A 16,810-nucleotide genomic window follows, 5' to 3' on the forward strand; every position below is an offset into this window, starting at 1 on the left:
AAAATGACAAAAGTAGATTAAGAGGAAGACTATGATTTCAAATAAATGATGATCACGCAGCAGGATTTGGGTTTGACCGTTACATCACTATGTAGTGTTAGGTTTTACTTTTATTTAGTACCTAATCAGTAGTTTGATGTAGGAGATAAGCATGTTAAGGATTAGTTATATATTTCTAATCTTAATTGTTGGATTGCATTCATTAGATGTGTTGGTAGATTTAATATGCAACAGACATGCAATTCAATGACCATTAAGAGGGATTGCATTCTTAATTGCTAACCCATTTTTAGTGAATCTTAAGAGGGATATGCAAGATGAATTCTGCGAAATCATGGATTAAGATGAGTTATTGTGGATGCAAAAATCTAGAGTTAATTGGCAGAATAATTCACTGAAATTGAATAAGTAAACAATTGAATTGGATTCAGTTGGATGGTACCAATGAAATCAAGCGCTAAAGCCCATTTCTTATTGAATTAACCGATCAATTTACTTGACCCAAAAAAAAAAAAACCGATCAATTTAACTTGTTTTGCTATTGAACATTTTGTGAGATTGTGCTCTCCGGAGTCGCAAGTTGGTATTTTCATCTTTCTCCGAGAAAGGAGTTCCATCAGCAAGCTAAGCACTTAAACGTATTTCTTCTCAAATCGAAGCAGCCTCGAGCAAATCTTCTAGAAAGCGTACCCTTTCTATCTTCTAAGAAAAATAAAAAATCTAAATATACTATTATAATATAAAAAGAAAAATATATATGATTCCGCATATTTTGACAAATTCAAGGTGAAACATGGGTTTGCTACCTCCGCAAAATTGAAGGCCTATGGCTGATAGATATTGCACACTATCATTTAGGTATTGCAATTCTTTTCCTAGTAGAGAGTAATCAATGCATAATTACATATCATTTTGTACCTTTCTAGTTTATGATTTGGTTATGTTTTTTTAGCTAAACTTGTGTTTTTTTACCCTCTTTTATCTTTGTTTCAGTGTATTAAACTTTGGGACTCATTTAATGCATTTTGGAGTTAAGTTAGCTCAAAATTGTGTCTGCAGATCAGCCAACTTCACAGATTAGATTGTAGGTGCTCAAGAAGAACCAGCTAATGAGCCATACATCATTGGAAAGATGTGGACGTCCAGTTTCTGAAGCATTTTATGGTTCATAATTCCGAGTCTTCTAGAGGAAGTTATGCAAGTTTTGGCAACTAAAGGTGAAATTTGCAGCATCTGCATTACCGTGCCAAAAATGATATTTGAAGCTCTTTCCAATTTTTCCTTGAGCTAGGATACATATGGTTGGAAAGATAAGACAAAGAGCTTCAAGATCCATATTTTTTCATATTTTTCTAAATGGAGGAACAAGCCTAAAATGAGCCTACAAGCTAACTGCAGTGCATTGTCATGCATGAGCTAATTGTTTTTAGTGGAGAAGTTAGATAAAGTTGGTGAAGTGGGTGTTGTAGGTAGAGACAATACTCAAATCAGATTTGTACTTCCCTTAGGCCTATAAATAGTGAAGTTCTCTAAGCTTTCAAACACACCCCAAGGGGGGAGCTTTCAAACATCTCTTTAGAGCTCCTCTCCCTTCTCTTCTTCAAATTCTCTTAGTTTTTCTTTTAAGTTCTCAATTGTTGTAACAAAACCCTTTTAATAAATTTTCCTTTATGTTTTTCTAAGTTGTACTTTATTTTTCATTGTAATGTAATTTCTTATTTTAAGTTTTCAAGTTTGATTAGTTTTCAAGTTTTAATTACGGTTCTTGTTCTTATTCATCATGCTTATAGGTTAATATGCTTGTTTGAATGATTGATCACCATTAAAACTTGTATGTTAAATATCTTGGTTGGAACTAAAAGTAGACACCATATGCTTTAATTCAAATTGAACTATGAATAGGAAGAGTATGTATGGACATTCGACAACAGGGATTAGCTACATGCTTGGTTGTTTAAAACATTCTTCTATGCTTAATGGATTTCTATTGCTTAATTTAGGTTCGACAACAAGGATCTAATTAGGGAATTAGGAATACAAGGTTAGGACCAAACACCATGGCTTAATCATACTTTAGCTAGAATCAATCTTATCTAAATTGAACTTGGTAACTTATTTGCTTGAGTTAGTTATTTACTTTCTTTAAATCTTGTTTCCATTTCAGTTTTGTATAGGAAATCAAATTGCATCAATCTATCATCAATCCTCGTGGGATCGACCTCGCACTTACATATGCTATACTACCGCACGGCTCCTGCACTTGTGAGTATCACAAGTTGAGGATGCAGCTGAATCAATTTTGGTGCAGCTGAATTTGACAACAACAACGACTCACATGTATAGAACCAATTGGGCATTGGTCATGGTATAAAAGATATTTTAGAGGCTCATAAAAGCCCAAATCGCCTTCTACTTCTACTAGGCCATGAACTAGATCATAATCATTCTCCTCGAGTCCATAAGAAGTGATTCTATTTTTTTCATCGAGTTGGGGTAGAGACCAAAGGTCTTGAGTGAATGATCCGTCAGGCCAACTCAAAAGAAAAAGAAGTATCATTAATTTCTTCATGCTCGTTCCAAGACATTCTGGAGAGGTCCGTTTGATATCCAAAAACTGCTGAGCAACAGTTGCGCAAGTGGGGAATGTTGAGGTAAACTAGAAACGTTTGGGTAAAGCCGGATCTATAGTGCTAGTTGATGAGAGTTACTTCAGAAACAAAAAAAAGTAAAATAAAATTTATTTTTGTTATTCTTCCAATTCCAATAAAATGCAACTAGGTCTAGTTATAGTATGAGTTTGCGATGAGAACTAATTATTGATTTAAATAGGCTAGTTTTAAAACGAAATACTTGAAGCTATTTTGTTTGGTGTTATTATTGTTAAGTGCTAGGTTTGGTACAAGTTTTTAGTGAATATCCTTATAGGTCACACTTTTATGAATTGGTGATTTTGGTTGTTTTGTTTCTTAGACTGGGGAAACTTCATTTGGTTCACACTCGATTGTGTTTTTGTTATATATTTTCCATTTCACATAAACCAACTTTTATTCTTTTGTTATTGATATTGGAGCATAGGGGTGGATCAGGACATATATTTACCATCTAATTAGTTATTTTATGAGATATTGTTATTTTCTTATTTAGGTAGTTTTATAGTATCTTTTATTATTTATGTGTGAATTTATAATTAATTAGTTTATTTTTAAAACAAGTAGCCTTTTCACCCAAAAAAAAAAAACAAGTAGCCTTGGTGCCTAAGTCTTATGCTAGGTTGATGATTAATGAAATAGTTTATTTGTGGCATGAATTTGCTATGATATATGTGAGTTTGGACTAGCCCTAGACTTGGGTGTTCGTGTGTGTTGTTGGTGACCTATGTCCAAATCTCGATCCCCATAAATTGATATAAGAGCTACAACTCAAGATCTGCGTTCTCGGGGAGGTTTTTGGATGGAGAGTCGTGTCGACAACTACAACGACATGGAGGAAATTAGGAGGATGCTACATCAACTTATGGAATGCATCACTCGCATCAAAGCTCCAACCCGGATAGGTAAGAGTTCTAATGGGGAGGGATTAACCCTTATCTGAACTGAGTAACTCGCATTGACACTCTAAGATGTGAGAGTCTCGATGGAGAGTACTAGCCCTTCTTATTGTTGCGCTCTGTTGTGTGAGTCAAGTGAATATGGGCACATTGATTCTCATTGTGTATTTGAAGGTACAAATAGATTTAGTAATTTTGGTGCATCTTGTTCTTCACCAAATTTATTAAATTTAGATTTGCCTCCAATATTTGATCATTGCAAGTGTGAAAATTGCAATTAAAATTGTTTGGGCATTCAAAGCAATTTGATAAGCAATTTATTAAACAGGACAATGAAGAAATGAGAATTGATAAAATTTCCAAAGATATTATTGATTTTATGGGCATTAATGTTTTCACTTGGAAGGTTGCCAAGAATCTGGTTGATTTTGTCAATCGGTTGAAGGTTCTAAAGAGAAACATTTGCATTGTTAAAGGAAGTAAAAAGAAGCCAAGAATAACGAAATATTCTAAATATCTTTTTATTTGGGAAGGAAGGTTTTAATTGGGTGCTAAAAGATCTAGAATCAATATGAAGCAATTGAAGATTTTATTCGGATTTTTCCTCAATGAAGGGCTTTAGTTCGAGGATGAATTCTTTCCAACCGGGGGAGTTTGATGTAGGAGCATAAGGGGTGGATCAAGACATATATTTACCATTTAATTAGTTATTTCATGAGGTATTATTATTTTCTTATTTAGGTAGTTTTAGGATATCTTTCATTATTTATGTGTGATTTTATAATTAATTAGTTTACTTTTGGACAAAGTAGCCTTGGTGCCCAAATCTTGTAAAGCCTATAAATAAGACTAACGTAATAGTTGTAGAGAAGTTTTGGTTGATTGATTAATGAAATAGTTTATTTTGTGGCATAAATTTACTATGATATATATGAGTGTACACTAGTCATAAACTTGAGTGTTCGTGTGTGTTGTTAGTGACCTATTTCCAGACCGTGATCCATCAGTTACCTTTAAAATTCACATAGTCAATCTTCTATTTTTCTATTCTATTAGTTTGAACAGAAAACTATAATTAGAAGTCAAAAACTTTGTTAATTGTCAATCACGCCTGGATTCGACTTTTAGAACTTTGTCGATTTGCTCTGTGTACTTTCATGGATGGTCCTCTTGACTCTTCCACAAGCTTGAAAACACTTTATGTCAAAACCTCATCGGCTATCCTTTGTGGTTCTGTAGACTGGTAATAATATAGAAAAGTGGCGGTTGGTTCAACGAGGCCTTCCCAGAAGGTTCATTGCTATGAAGATGCATCTTCCAGCTTCTGTTTTTCTCGGAGGATAAGCATATTCTCCCATGTATATATACACGTCCAGAGTCCATTATAGCTGTCTGGTAATTATGATTTTCTTCAGGCGTGAGGTCCTCTGCTATATTTCTTAGTTATTCCAGAAGTTTCATCATTTTATTCAATTTTTGTTTGTTCAATCTTTATCCTGTTCATAATATAAACCAGTTTGCTGATATTGTGCAAATTTGAATCTTGCTATCTGTCTGTGTTCTGGGTATCTCTCACTTGCCCAATTGGGTCAAGTTCTTATTTGGTGAGTCTCATAACTTGAGATTCCAATATTCATTTCAATTCCTTTCTATTCCAAAATTTCATATCACAGTTAGGTTTCTTGAAAAATAAAAAATCTAACCAGGTAAATTGGTTGATAGATTGTTTTTATGGATACCCTTCTTGAAAGATATTCTCTTTCCGTGGAAAGATTCAATTTTGTGAATGGGTTCCAAGTAAATCAAGAATCCACCAGTCCAATTTGCCTTTCAACCAATTTGGACCACCCTAGTGATTCAAATACTTCTTTGAGCTCTGGTTCAGATGGAGATACTACTGACATTAGTGATTACAATCGCCCTGTGATTAAGTACATAACTGATATTCTTCTAGAAGAAGACCTGGAGGGTAAGCCCTGCATGTTGCAGGACTGTTTGGCCCTCCAAGCTGCTGAAAAATCTTTCTATGATGTCCTTAATCAGAAGGACCCTCTTTCACCCAACCAACCCCCTCTTTCTGTTTACCAAAGCTTTGAGAACTCAGATGATGATTTCCCACATAGTTGTCATAGCAGTAATGCCTCTATTGCTGCAAAGACAAACTGGGTTTTTGATCCTTCTGAAACCTCACATGTCCAATCTTCTCCTGTTCAGTCTCTACCAGATGCTGGTTTGGATTCAGATTCACTTTCTGAGATGCAAAGGCTCGAGTATTTTGGAGGGTTAAGGGAAGCAAGCAAGTTTCTTCCAAAGGTAAAATTTGAAACTATTGATCTGAAGGGGTGCCAGTTAATGCCTCCGGGTCTTGATCAGTGGCCTCCAGCTACTAACACACTGATGAGGAGGCCAGACAATGATGACTACAGTTCAACAAATAGATCAAAGGGAAAGAAAAATCATCAAAGGGACAATGGTGATTATCCAGAAGAAGGCAGAAGCAACAAGCAGCCAGTTGCTTTTGCTGACGACTCTGAGCCGCAAGAAATGTTTGATGAAGTTTTACTTTGTCTTGGGTATCATGAGTTTGAATCGTGTTCTAATGATGAATCTTTGATAACTGAGGGAAGTGGGAAGTTGCAGCGCAACAAGCAGTCAAAAGGGTCTAAAACAGCTGGTTCAAAGGAGCAGAATAACAACAGGGAACTGGTGGATTTGAGCACACTGTTAACTCAATGTGCACAAGCTGTTGCAAGCTATGACCAAAGAACTGCAAGTGAACTACTCAAGCGGATAAGGCAGCATTCTTCCCCGTATGGTGATGCTACACAGAGATTAGCTCATTACTTTGCGGATGGCCTAGAGGCACGCTTGGCTGGAGCCAGAACTCCATCATACTCTCCCCTTGTTAGTATGCAGATATCAGCTGCTGAAATCTTAAAAGCTTACGAGGTATTTGTTACTTCATCCCCTTTCAGGACGGTGTCAAATTTCTTGGCAAACAGAACAATTCTGAAATTAGCAGAAAAAGCAACAAGGCTTCACGTTATTGATTTTGGCATTTCTTATGGTTTCCAATGGCCCTGCTTTATCCAACGTCTCTCCAAGAGACCGGGTGGACCTCCTAAGCTTCGTATCACAGCAATTGAGCTTCCCCAACCAGGTTTCCGACCTACAGAAAGGGTTGAAGAGACGGGGTGTCGCCTGAAAAAATATGCTGAGAGATTTAATGTCCCATTTGAGTACAATGTCATTGCTCAGAAGTGGGAAACAATCCAATTTGAGGATCTTAAGATTGACAGAAATGAGGTGATTGTTGTGAATTGTATGAACCGGCTAAGGCACATACCTGATGAGACAGTGATGGTGAACAGTCCTAGAGACATTGTCCTAAAATTGATCAAGAAAATTAATCCAGACCTATTCTTTCATGGGGTTGTCAATGGGACATACAATTCACCCTTCTTTGTCACAAGGTTCAGAGAGGCACTCTTCCACTTCTCTGCACTGTTTGATGTGTTTGAGGCCAGTGTTCCTCGTGAAGATGAACGGCGGCTGATGTTCGAAAAATATGGATATGGTAAGGATATATTGAATGTCGTAGCGTGTGAGGGACTGGAAAGAGTTGAAAGGCCTGAGACATACAAGCAGTGGCAGGTTAGGAATGTGAGGGCTGGGTTCAAGCAACTCCCACTAGACCAAGAGATTTTGAAGAAAGTGAAGAGAATGTTGAAGTTTATGGGTTATCATAATGATTTTAGGATTGATGAAGATGGCCATTGGATTCTGCAGGGATGGAAAGGAAGAACCATTATGGCTCTTTCCTTTTGGAAAAAAGCCTAGACCACTATAAAATCTTTAGTCTCTTTGCTCTTGAATTTTTCCTTTAATCTTCCTTCCATTGACGAAGTTGTGTTTACCGTTTTGTCATGTTGTAATGAGTTCATTGTTAATTTTATTTATTCATCTCTTCCAATGGGAGCTTGATCTTGGATTTGCAATATTTTGATCTAAGCTGGAGCAGAGCACTATTTGAGGAAGCTCAAATGCAATTTGTTGTAGTCCACATACATTTACACTATTAGGGGTTCTAAGTAGGGTTTCTTGGCTAATGCACATATTTAACTTCTAAATCTTGTTATTCCTTAAAAGACTAAGGACTTGAAACAGTTAATCAAAATTCAAGCTATGAACTCAAAATAAAAGAGCTATGTAGTTAAGCTAGAAGATGCTTAACAACCTCAAATCTTTGAGAGCAATGAAGAATAAACAATTGAAGATGGTCAACAAGGTTGTGGAAGACTGCATTGTTCATATAGTGCCTCCCGCATGTCGGGGCACATAATTCCAATTTCATTTCTAGGATAAATTTTTGTATGTTCCGGTGGTGTACCATCAAATATACATCGAACATGTGGAAATATTTTATTTTTATGTCCTATGTGTATTGGAGAATAATTCCGCATGTCTCATCTGTATTGGAAAATTACTCCATTTCTAGAGGCTTTGCTTTTATGATTCTTTCTTTTGTTGGTAAATTTGCTTTTATGATTCTTTCATTTGTGTCTTGTTTGGTTGTTTTTCAGACGCGGTTGATTGTGAGGAAAACATATAATTCCAACCAAGGGCGGAACCAGGAAATTTTCAACGGGTGGGCTAGCTAAAGTTGTTAACTTAAAATTTAATGATTATTTTTTTTTTGTACTTACAATTTCTATAGTCTTTGTAGAAATAAAAGTAAACATTAAATCATATAAACCACGCTAGTTCATAGCTCCATAAACTAATTTTCAATAAGTTTTAACATAAACCAAATAGGGTTTAACACCATAGTGGATTGAACATCTAAGGCTTTTTACTTAGATTGACCTTAGTTCCTTCATGCATTCATGTCATATATGAAAAATTGTTTTATGTAAAAACATTGACTAAGTATGAAAAAAGGGTTTTCAGAATAATCATTTTCTGAAGGTAATATTTGGCGGCTTTTATTCCTCACACATCAAATAAGAAAACTTGATTTTATGGGATTTTAGTATGAAGTATATATTGACTTAATGAGCCATCATTTTTAGCATAAATCGTATTTTGCACTAAAACCGAATTTTCATTTTTTGATTTGGTGGGAATTTGATTTTTTAGTATTTTTATTTGAATCCAAATAAGGGGTACTTCCTTATTTACATTGTAAACTTAAGTAAATGGAGTAATATAAAAATAAATAAAAGTAAAATGACAAAGACATTTACTTAAATGTTGAAAGTGGAAATAAGGTAATCTGTACACAATCACTGATAATATTGAAAATAAGTTAAATACATAAGTTTTATATTTTTTTCTTAAAAAACCACACTGGGCTACAGCCCACTGTAGCCCTTAGTGTGGTTCCGCTCTTGATTCCAACTTCATTTCCTTCCAGGACAATGCTTGCCATTCCTCCTGAACACGTAACGTGGCTTCTTTGCAAAACAACACGTGTGTTTTGTTTTGTTTTTTTTCCAACTCCTTTAACTCAAGTCTTTTGCTGGTTTTTTAACTTGGGTAAGTTAAGGAGGAAGAGACGAAGGCAGGGGAGGGGAGGGTGACTTGCAGGTTTTTTTCTTTGTTTAAAAAAAAGATTTTTCATGGTTGTTGAAGAAAGGAGGAGGAGAGGGAGAGGGGGAAGGAGGAGAAAACTTACATGCTAAATAGAGGTGAAACCAAAAAAATTTGCCGGTGCCATTCTAGCCACACCAAGTCAGGCGAAACTGGAAAAAAAAAAAAAAAAAAAAAAGGCCGGAGACACCATACTAAGTCAGCCAAAATGGAAATAAAATGAAGGTCTATCTTCAGTTGATATGAGGATCGTGGAAAAAAAAAAAAGGAAAAAAGGTGGTCTTTATTTCACCCAAATTCCTAAATTATAAGAAGGAAGAAGAAAGAAAGAAGAAACAGCCAGAGAGAGGAAGAAGAAGAAGGGGAAAAGAAACTAACCCAAGTTAAAGAAAACCAACAAAAAGGCTTGGGTTAAAGGAGTTGGGGAAAAAAAAAAAAAAAACCGTGTTGTTTTGTAAAGGAGCCAAGCATTGTTCTCACCCACAAGACCCTTTTCATATCTTTAGGGCAATTCCAGCAGCCCACGCATTTGAAACAAGCAGAAAAAGACAAAACGGCTTTTTTGAATTTGATGTTTTACTTTTTTTTTTTTTATAAAAGAGATGATCAGTTGGGAGTGCTAACTTTTATTCTTTTGTTACCTTAAAAATTAACATTATCAGATTTCACTGCTGCCAAAAATTTCAATAGATGGCCATATATGGTGGGAACCCAAGAAATATTGGCTCTTTTGACGTCCCCACACCAAGACACTGAATTCTAAAATTGCCTTCCTATATGGACTGCTTTTTTCTTATAAGTCGACGACTGACTTTGTCATACTTTTTAGTTAAGACTTTCTCAGAAGGTTCATTGCTTTGAAGATGGTTCTCCAGATTTTATTCACAAAAAAAAGAAACCAAGCATCTGTCTGATAATTTTAATGTCCCAGAAATATCAGGTACTCTGCAATATTTCTTAGTTTCCTTCTTGAATGAGTTTCAGATTTTATTCCATTATTGTCTGATCAATCTTATTCCTGTTCATAAGCTGTTTTCTGTTTTTTGCTGAATCTTGCACTCTCTTTCTGGCTATTTCTCACTGTTCCACTGGCTCCAGTTTTATCTTAAGTTTCATACTTTGCTTTTTCTTTTCTTTTTTTCCAAAGCTTCTTGGTCATCAGCTCCAAAATTTCATATCACAGTTGAGTTTCTTGAAAAATAAAAATTGTGACCAAATCCTGCTAGTTAGGTTGTTTTTTCTCTTCTCATGGAAGAACTTAATTTTGGCCATGGCTCAAATTCAGTCTCTTCTGATCAAAACCTTGTAAATGGGCTCCACGTAAATCATGAACCCACCAATAAACTTCTCCTTCCAGCCAACTTAGACCGTCCTAGTGATTCAGGCACTTCTTCAGAGGGTGATACTGTTGACAGTAGTGACTGCAATCTTCCTGTGCTCAAGTACATAAGTGATATTCTTCTAGAAGAAGACCTGGAGGATAAGCCCTGCATGTTGGAGGACATTTTGGGCCTCCAAGCTGCTGAAAAATCTTTCTATGATGCCCTTAATCAGAAGGATCCTCCTTTACCCAACCAACCCTCTTTCTCTGTTTACCAAAGCTTTGAGAACTCAGATGGTGGTTTTCAGAGCAGTAATGGCTCTATTTCTGGCTTTCAAAGCAGTAATGGCTCTATTGCTGCTAAGACAGGCAGCGTTTGGGATTTTTCAGAAACATCTCATGTCCAAACTTCTCCTGTTGAGTCTCTATCTGATACCACTTTGGTTTCAGATTCATTTTCTGGGATGCAAAGTCTTGGGAATTTTAGAGGTGTAGGGAAAGGAAATGAAATCATTGACCTTGAGGGGTACCAGTGTATGCCTCCTGGTCCTAACACACTGTGCAGGAATTTGGCATCCGTGCCAGAGAATTATGGCTACAACTCAACAAATGGATCAAAGGGAAAGAAGAATCATCAAAGGGAGGACGGTCATTACACAGAAGAAGGGAGAAGCAACAAGCAGTCAGCTGCTTTTGCTGACGATTCTGATCTCCAAGAAATGTTTGATAAGGTATTACAGGGTGTGAATCCTAAATCTGAGTCCTGTTTTCATGATGAATCTTTAAACGCTGAGGGAACTAGGAAGTTGCAGCACAACAAGCAGTCAAAGGGATCTAAGACAACGTGTTCAAAGAAACCGAACAGCAACCGGCCAGTAGTAGACTTGTGCAAGCTGCTAACTGAATGTGCACAAGCTGTGGGAAGCTATGACCAACAATCTGCAAGTGAACTTCTCAAGCAGATAAGACAGCATTCTTCCCCCTATGGTTATGCAACCCAGAGATTAGCTCATTACTTTGCCGAAGGCCTAGAGGCACGCTTGGCTGGTGCGAGATCCCTAGCATATTCACCTGATCTATTTTTGCCCGCATCAACTACCGAAATCTTAAAAGCGTATCAGGTGTATGTTTCTGTATGCCCTTTCAAGAAGATGTTACACTTCTTTGCCAACAGAACAATTATGAAACAAACAGAGAAGGCAACAAGGCTTCACATTATTGATATTGGTATTTCTTATGGTTTACAATGGCCCTGCCTTATCCAAAGTCTCTCAGAGAAAACTGGTGGACCTCCTAATCTTCGTATCACAGCAATTGAGCTTCCCCAACCAGGTTTTCGACCTGCCGAAAAAATTGAAGAGACAGGGCGCCGCTTAGCTAAATATTCTAAGAGGTATAATGTCCCATTTGAGTACAATGTCATTGCTAAGAAATGGGAAACCATCCGACTGGAGGAACTTCAAATTGACAGAAGTGAAGTGATCGTGGTTAACTGTATGTTCCGGTTAAAGCAAATTCCTGATGAAACAGTAATGATGAACAATCCAAGAGACGCTGTCTTAAATTTGATTAAGAGAATTAATCCAGACCTTTTCATGCATGGAGTTGTCAATGGGGCATACAATGCACCTGCCTTTGTCACACGGTTCAAACAGTTGCTCTTCCACTTCCATGCGTTCTTCGATATGTATGAGGCCACTGTCCCTCGCGACAATGAACATCGGTTGTTGTTCGAAAGAGCAATATTTGGTAAGGACATAATGAATGTCATAGCGTGTGAGGGACTGGAAAGAGTTGAAAGGCCTGAGACATACAAGCAGTGGCAGGCTAGGTATGTGAGGGCTGGGTTCAAGCAGCTCCCATTAGACCGGGAGCTCTTGAAGAAAGTGAAGACTATGTCGAAGATGATGGGGTATCATAAGGATTTTGGAATTGAAGATGATGGTGAGTGGATGCTGCAGGGATGGAAAGGAAGGATTATCATAGCTCTTTCTGCTTTGAAGCCTGCATAGGAGTTTCACAATTTGATGCCTAACTGCAGCGTCATGTCCTAGGAGAACGTTTTTAAGAGAAAATTTCACAATTTGTATTCTCTTTGATCTTCAATGTTTCCTGTACCCTTTTTATCTTAAATTTTCAATTTCTTTCAATCTGCCAATTGGAGCTTGATCTATGATATGTATCTTTTGAAGCAAGCAATCAAAATGCAAGCAGATGAACTTGAAATCAAAAGAACGATACGCAGTAAAAGAAATTTTCAATTCTATTTAACTGCAAATGAGGAACAAACCTAAATCTTGTGAGAGCAATGAAGAATAATGCAACCTAAAATTTAAGATTATTATTCCATTGTTAAATTTGATGATGATGATGATGATGATGATGAATGTCCTATTCTGCCTCCAGCAATGACTTCATTTAACCTCAAATATATGAGGAATGGAATGCACTTGGTGCAATGTTCATTATAGTTCCATGAATAAATTTAGAAGTCACCTAAAACCGCTTCTTCCACTGCTAGGCTTGTAACTTCATGATTCAATCCTTTTCCTTTTCTTTTCTTTTTCTTTTTTTTATATATAAAAAATAGGGTAACATGTTAGGTAATTGTACTCTAATGGACCTGTGACATATGATTATCTTAAGAGGAAAAAGAAGAAAAAAAAGAAAAAAAAAAGGAAGATAAAAGATAAAACATTTCAAAGAGAAGACTCAAAGAAGATGGCTTAACGAGATTCATTTGTCACCTTTTCCCTTTTGAAGAGAAGACTTAAAAATGATGGCTTAATGAGCTTCGGGTGAATTCGAATGCATGGTTAAATGCTCGAGTAATGCTAGGGAGACCATATTTAAGTAACACATAATATGACAAGTGATGCATACAATCAACATCTAATAAGACTGATTTATTAATTGATGTGACATGTACACATCCTACAATACTCAAATGTAATTTAATCCCTTGAGTTACAAGTCTACACTAGAAATAATGTTATAAAAAAATTGTGGTTAGCTTAAAAAATTAACATGGTGAATCTTCGCTTCTGCCAAAATTGGAATGGACCAACCACAGCCAGAAAAACCAAATTAATCACGCGTGGATTTAGACATTTTGTTGGTTAGCCCATGTGCAGTTCATAATTACGTTTACGTCCTCTTCATTCCCACACACACTAAGATGCTGATGTCCAAAACTGATTGGCCATCCTATATTTTGGTTTGCAATTTTTACCAGAAGGTGGCGGCTGACTTTTGTCCTACTTTAAGGGTTAAGACCTCCCCAGAAAGCAGGTTCATGTATATAGCTGGTTTAAAAACGAAAAACAAAAGGAGTAGATATATAATTTATTTTATAAATATCCTGTCAGTTTGTCTGATCATTATTTTTTCTCCTCAGGTACCGTATGAGGTAACTCTGATGCATCACAGACACAGAGGTACGGTGCTATATTTGCTAGTTATTCTTTTCTTTAAGGAGTTTCAGCTTTCATTCAACTTTTTGTTTGTTCAATCTTGTTTCTGTTCATAACATGTTTGCTGATATTCTTCAGATCTGAATCTCTCTCTCTCTCTCTCCAATTTTCTGGGTATTTCTCACTTAACCAATTGGCTCCAGTTCTTATTTGGTTTGTGAATTATAGGATAAGATTCAAACTTTAATTTCACTTCATTTCCAAAATTTCAATATCACAGTTGAGTTTCTTGACAGTTTCTGCTCAAGTGGTGGTTTTTATGGATACCCTTCTTGAAAGATCGTCTGTCCCCATGGAAAAATTCCACTTTGGCCATGGCTCAATTCCAGTCCATTCTAATCAAAATCTTGTAAATGGGTTCCAAGTAAATCATGAACCCACCAATCCACCTTTCCTTCCAACCAACTCAGACCATCCAAGTGATTCAAGTACTTCTTTGAGCTCTGGTTCAGATGGAGATACTTTTGACATTAGTGACTGTAGTATGCCTGTGCTCAAGTACATAAGTGATATTCTTCTGGAAGAAGACCTGGAGGGTAAACCCTGTATGTTGCAGGACTGTTTGGCCCTCCAAGCTGCTGAAAAATCTTTTTATGATGTCCTTAACCAGAAGGATCCTCCTTCACCCAACCAACCCCCTCTCTCTGACCACCAAAGCTTTGAGAACTCAGATGATGATTCAACACATAGTTGTCACAGGAGTAATGATTATAGGGCTGAAAAAACAGACTGGGTTTTTGATTCTTCAGAAACCTCTCATGTCCAATCTTCTCTTGTTGAGTCTCCACCTGATACCCTTTTGGCTTCAGATTCACTTTATGAGAATTTTGGAGGGGTAGGGGAAGCTAGAAAGCTCCTTCCAAATGAAAATTTTGGAATTATTGACTTGGAGAAGTACCAATTCATGTCCCAAGGTCCTAACACACTGTTCAGGAATTTAGCATCTAAGACAGAAAATGATGGCTACAACTCAACAAATAGATCGAAGGGAAAGAAAAATCATCAAAGGGAGGATGGTGATTATGCAGAAGAAGGGAGAAGCAATAAGCAGTCAGCTGCTTCTGCTGATGACTCTGAGCCACAAGAAATGTTTGATAAGGTGCTACTCTGTCCTGTGAATCATGAGTCTGAGTCTTGTTCTCATGATGAACCTTTGAAAAATGAGGGAAGTGGGAAGTTGAAGCCTAACAAGCAGTCAAAAGGGTCTAAAACAGCGCGTTCAAAGAAACAGAATAACAAACGGGAAGTAGTAGATTTTAGCACTCTGCTAACTCAATGTGCACAAGCTGTTGCAAGCTATGACCAACGAACTGCAAGTGAACTACTCAAGCAGATAAGGAAGCACTCTTCCCCTTATGGTGATGCAACTGAGAGATTAGCTCACTACTTCGCTGATGGCCTAGAGGCACGCTTGGCTGGCACAAGAACCCCATCGTATTCGCCTCTTTTAAGTATACAGACACCGGCTGCTGAAATCTTAAAAGCTTACCAGTTGTATGTTACTCACTGCCCTTTCAAGAAGATGTTACACTTCTTTTCCAACAGAACAATTATGAAACTAGCAGAAAAGGCAACAAGGCTTCACATTATTGATTTTGGTATTTCTTATGGTTTCCAATGGCCCTGCTTTATCCAACGTCTCTCCAAGAGACCTGGTGGACCTCCTAATATTCGGATGACAGCAATTGAGCTTCCCCAACCAGGTTTTCGACCTACAGAGAGGGTTGAAGAGACGGGGCGCCGCTTGGATAAATATGCTAAGAGATTCAATGTCCCATTTCAGTACAAAGTCATTGCTCAGAAATGGGAAACTATCCAGTTTGAGGATCTTAAAATTGACAGGGATGAGCTGATTGTGGTTAATTGTATGCACCGGTTAAAGCACATACCTGATGAAACAGTGATGGCCAGCAGTCCGAGAGATACTGTCCTAAAGTTGATCAAGAGAATTAATCCAGACCTGTACATTCATGGAGTTATCAATGGGGCATACAATTCACCCTTCTTTCTCACACGGTTCAGAGAGGCACTCTTTCACTTCTCTGCACAGTTTGATATGTTTGAGGCCACCATTCCTCGCGAAGATGAACAGCGGCTGATGTTTGAAAAGGCGGTATTTGGTAAAGACATAATGAATGTCATAGCGTGTGAGGGACTGGAAAGAGTTGAAAGGCCTGAGACATACAAGCAGTGGCAGGTTAGGTATCAGAGGGCTGGCTTCAAGCAGCTCCCATTAGACCAGGAGCTCTTGAAGAAAGTGAAAACTATGTTGAAGGTGATGGGTTATCACAATGATTTTAGAATCGATGAAGATGGCCACTGGATGCTGCAGGGATGGAAAGGAAGAATTATCATGGGTCTTGCTTTTTGGAAGCCTGCTTAAGAGTTTCACAATGGCCTTCTGTGTCAGGCTGTCCTAGGAGGGAGTTTTTAAGAATAATATACAACTATTACAAGCTGTATTCATTTTGTTCTTGATGTTTTGTGTCGTATCCTTTGTATTATATGTAAAATGTAGCTATGGTTTATGAGTTGATTGTAAATGTGCATTTATTCATCTCAGCTTCTTGACAAACGAAACTCTTGGATGATTAAAATGTGGCCAAAATATTTTAGCATGGAAACTTCTGCAATACTATGGTCTTTAAGTGCAGTCACTTGGCTCCCGGACCCTCAGCGCAGATTGTATGCGCAAATATAACTCTAGGTAATGGGGAATAAACTGAATGGTATATTTTTGCTATTGCTTAACAGATTTAATGACTTAAACGGATCAATCAAAATCACAGCAATGAAATCGAAATTGAAATTTACGCAGTAAAAGAAATAATCGAAATGAGGGTTAATCTAAACAGCAAAATTGCTTAACCATTAGGT

The 16,810-nt window shown here is 37.1% G+C and overlaps 1 protein-coding gene and 2 pseudogenes across 2 annotated transcripts; all 3 read left to right on the forward strand.

Moving 5' to 3' along the window:
* The first annotated feature begins 4,938 nt into the window (after positions 1-4,938).
* Positions 4,939-7,520, forward strand: LOC148294084 (scarecrow-like protein 30 pseudogene; annotated as a pseudogene).
* Positions 7,521-9,881: 2,361 nt separating this feature from the next.
* LOC110770014 (scarecrow-like protein 33 pseudogene) lies at positions 9,882-12,618 on the forward strand (annotated as a pseudogene).
* Positions 12,619-13,652: 1,034 nt separating this feature from the next.
* On the forward strand, positions 13,653-16,490 carry LOC110770020 (scarecrow-like protein 30). Of its 2 annotated transcripts, XM_021974093.2 has the most exons (4): positions 13,653-13,751; positions 13,858-13,897; positions 14,012-14,047; positions 14,170-16,490. In XM_021974093.2, the coding sequence occupies exons 2-4, from the start codon at positions 13,879-13,881 to the stop codon at positions 16,314-16,316; spliced, it is 2,202 nt and encodes a 733-aa protein (XP_021829785.2). In that variant the 5' UTR covers positions 13,653-13,751; positions 13,858-13,878; the 3' UTR covers positions 16,317-16,490. The 2 variants fall into 2 exon arrangements, with proteins under 2 accessions (XP_021829785.2, XP_088110050.1); XM_088253924.1 differs by lacking the exon at positions 14,012-14,047 and having other exon boundaries at positions 13,736-13,751.
* Positions 16,491-16,810: the final 320 nt, after the last annotated feature.

Source organism: Prunus avium, chromosome 6, assembly GCF_965620075.1.
Source record: "Prunus avium chromosome 6, drPruAviu1.hap1.1, whole genome shotgun sequence".
Lineage (NCBI taxonomy): Eukaryota > Viridiplantae > Streptophyta > Magnoliopsida > Rosales > Rosaceae > Prunus > Prunus avium.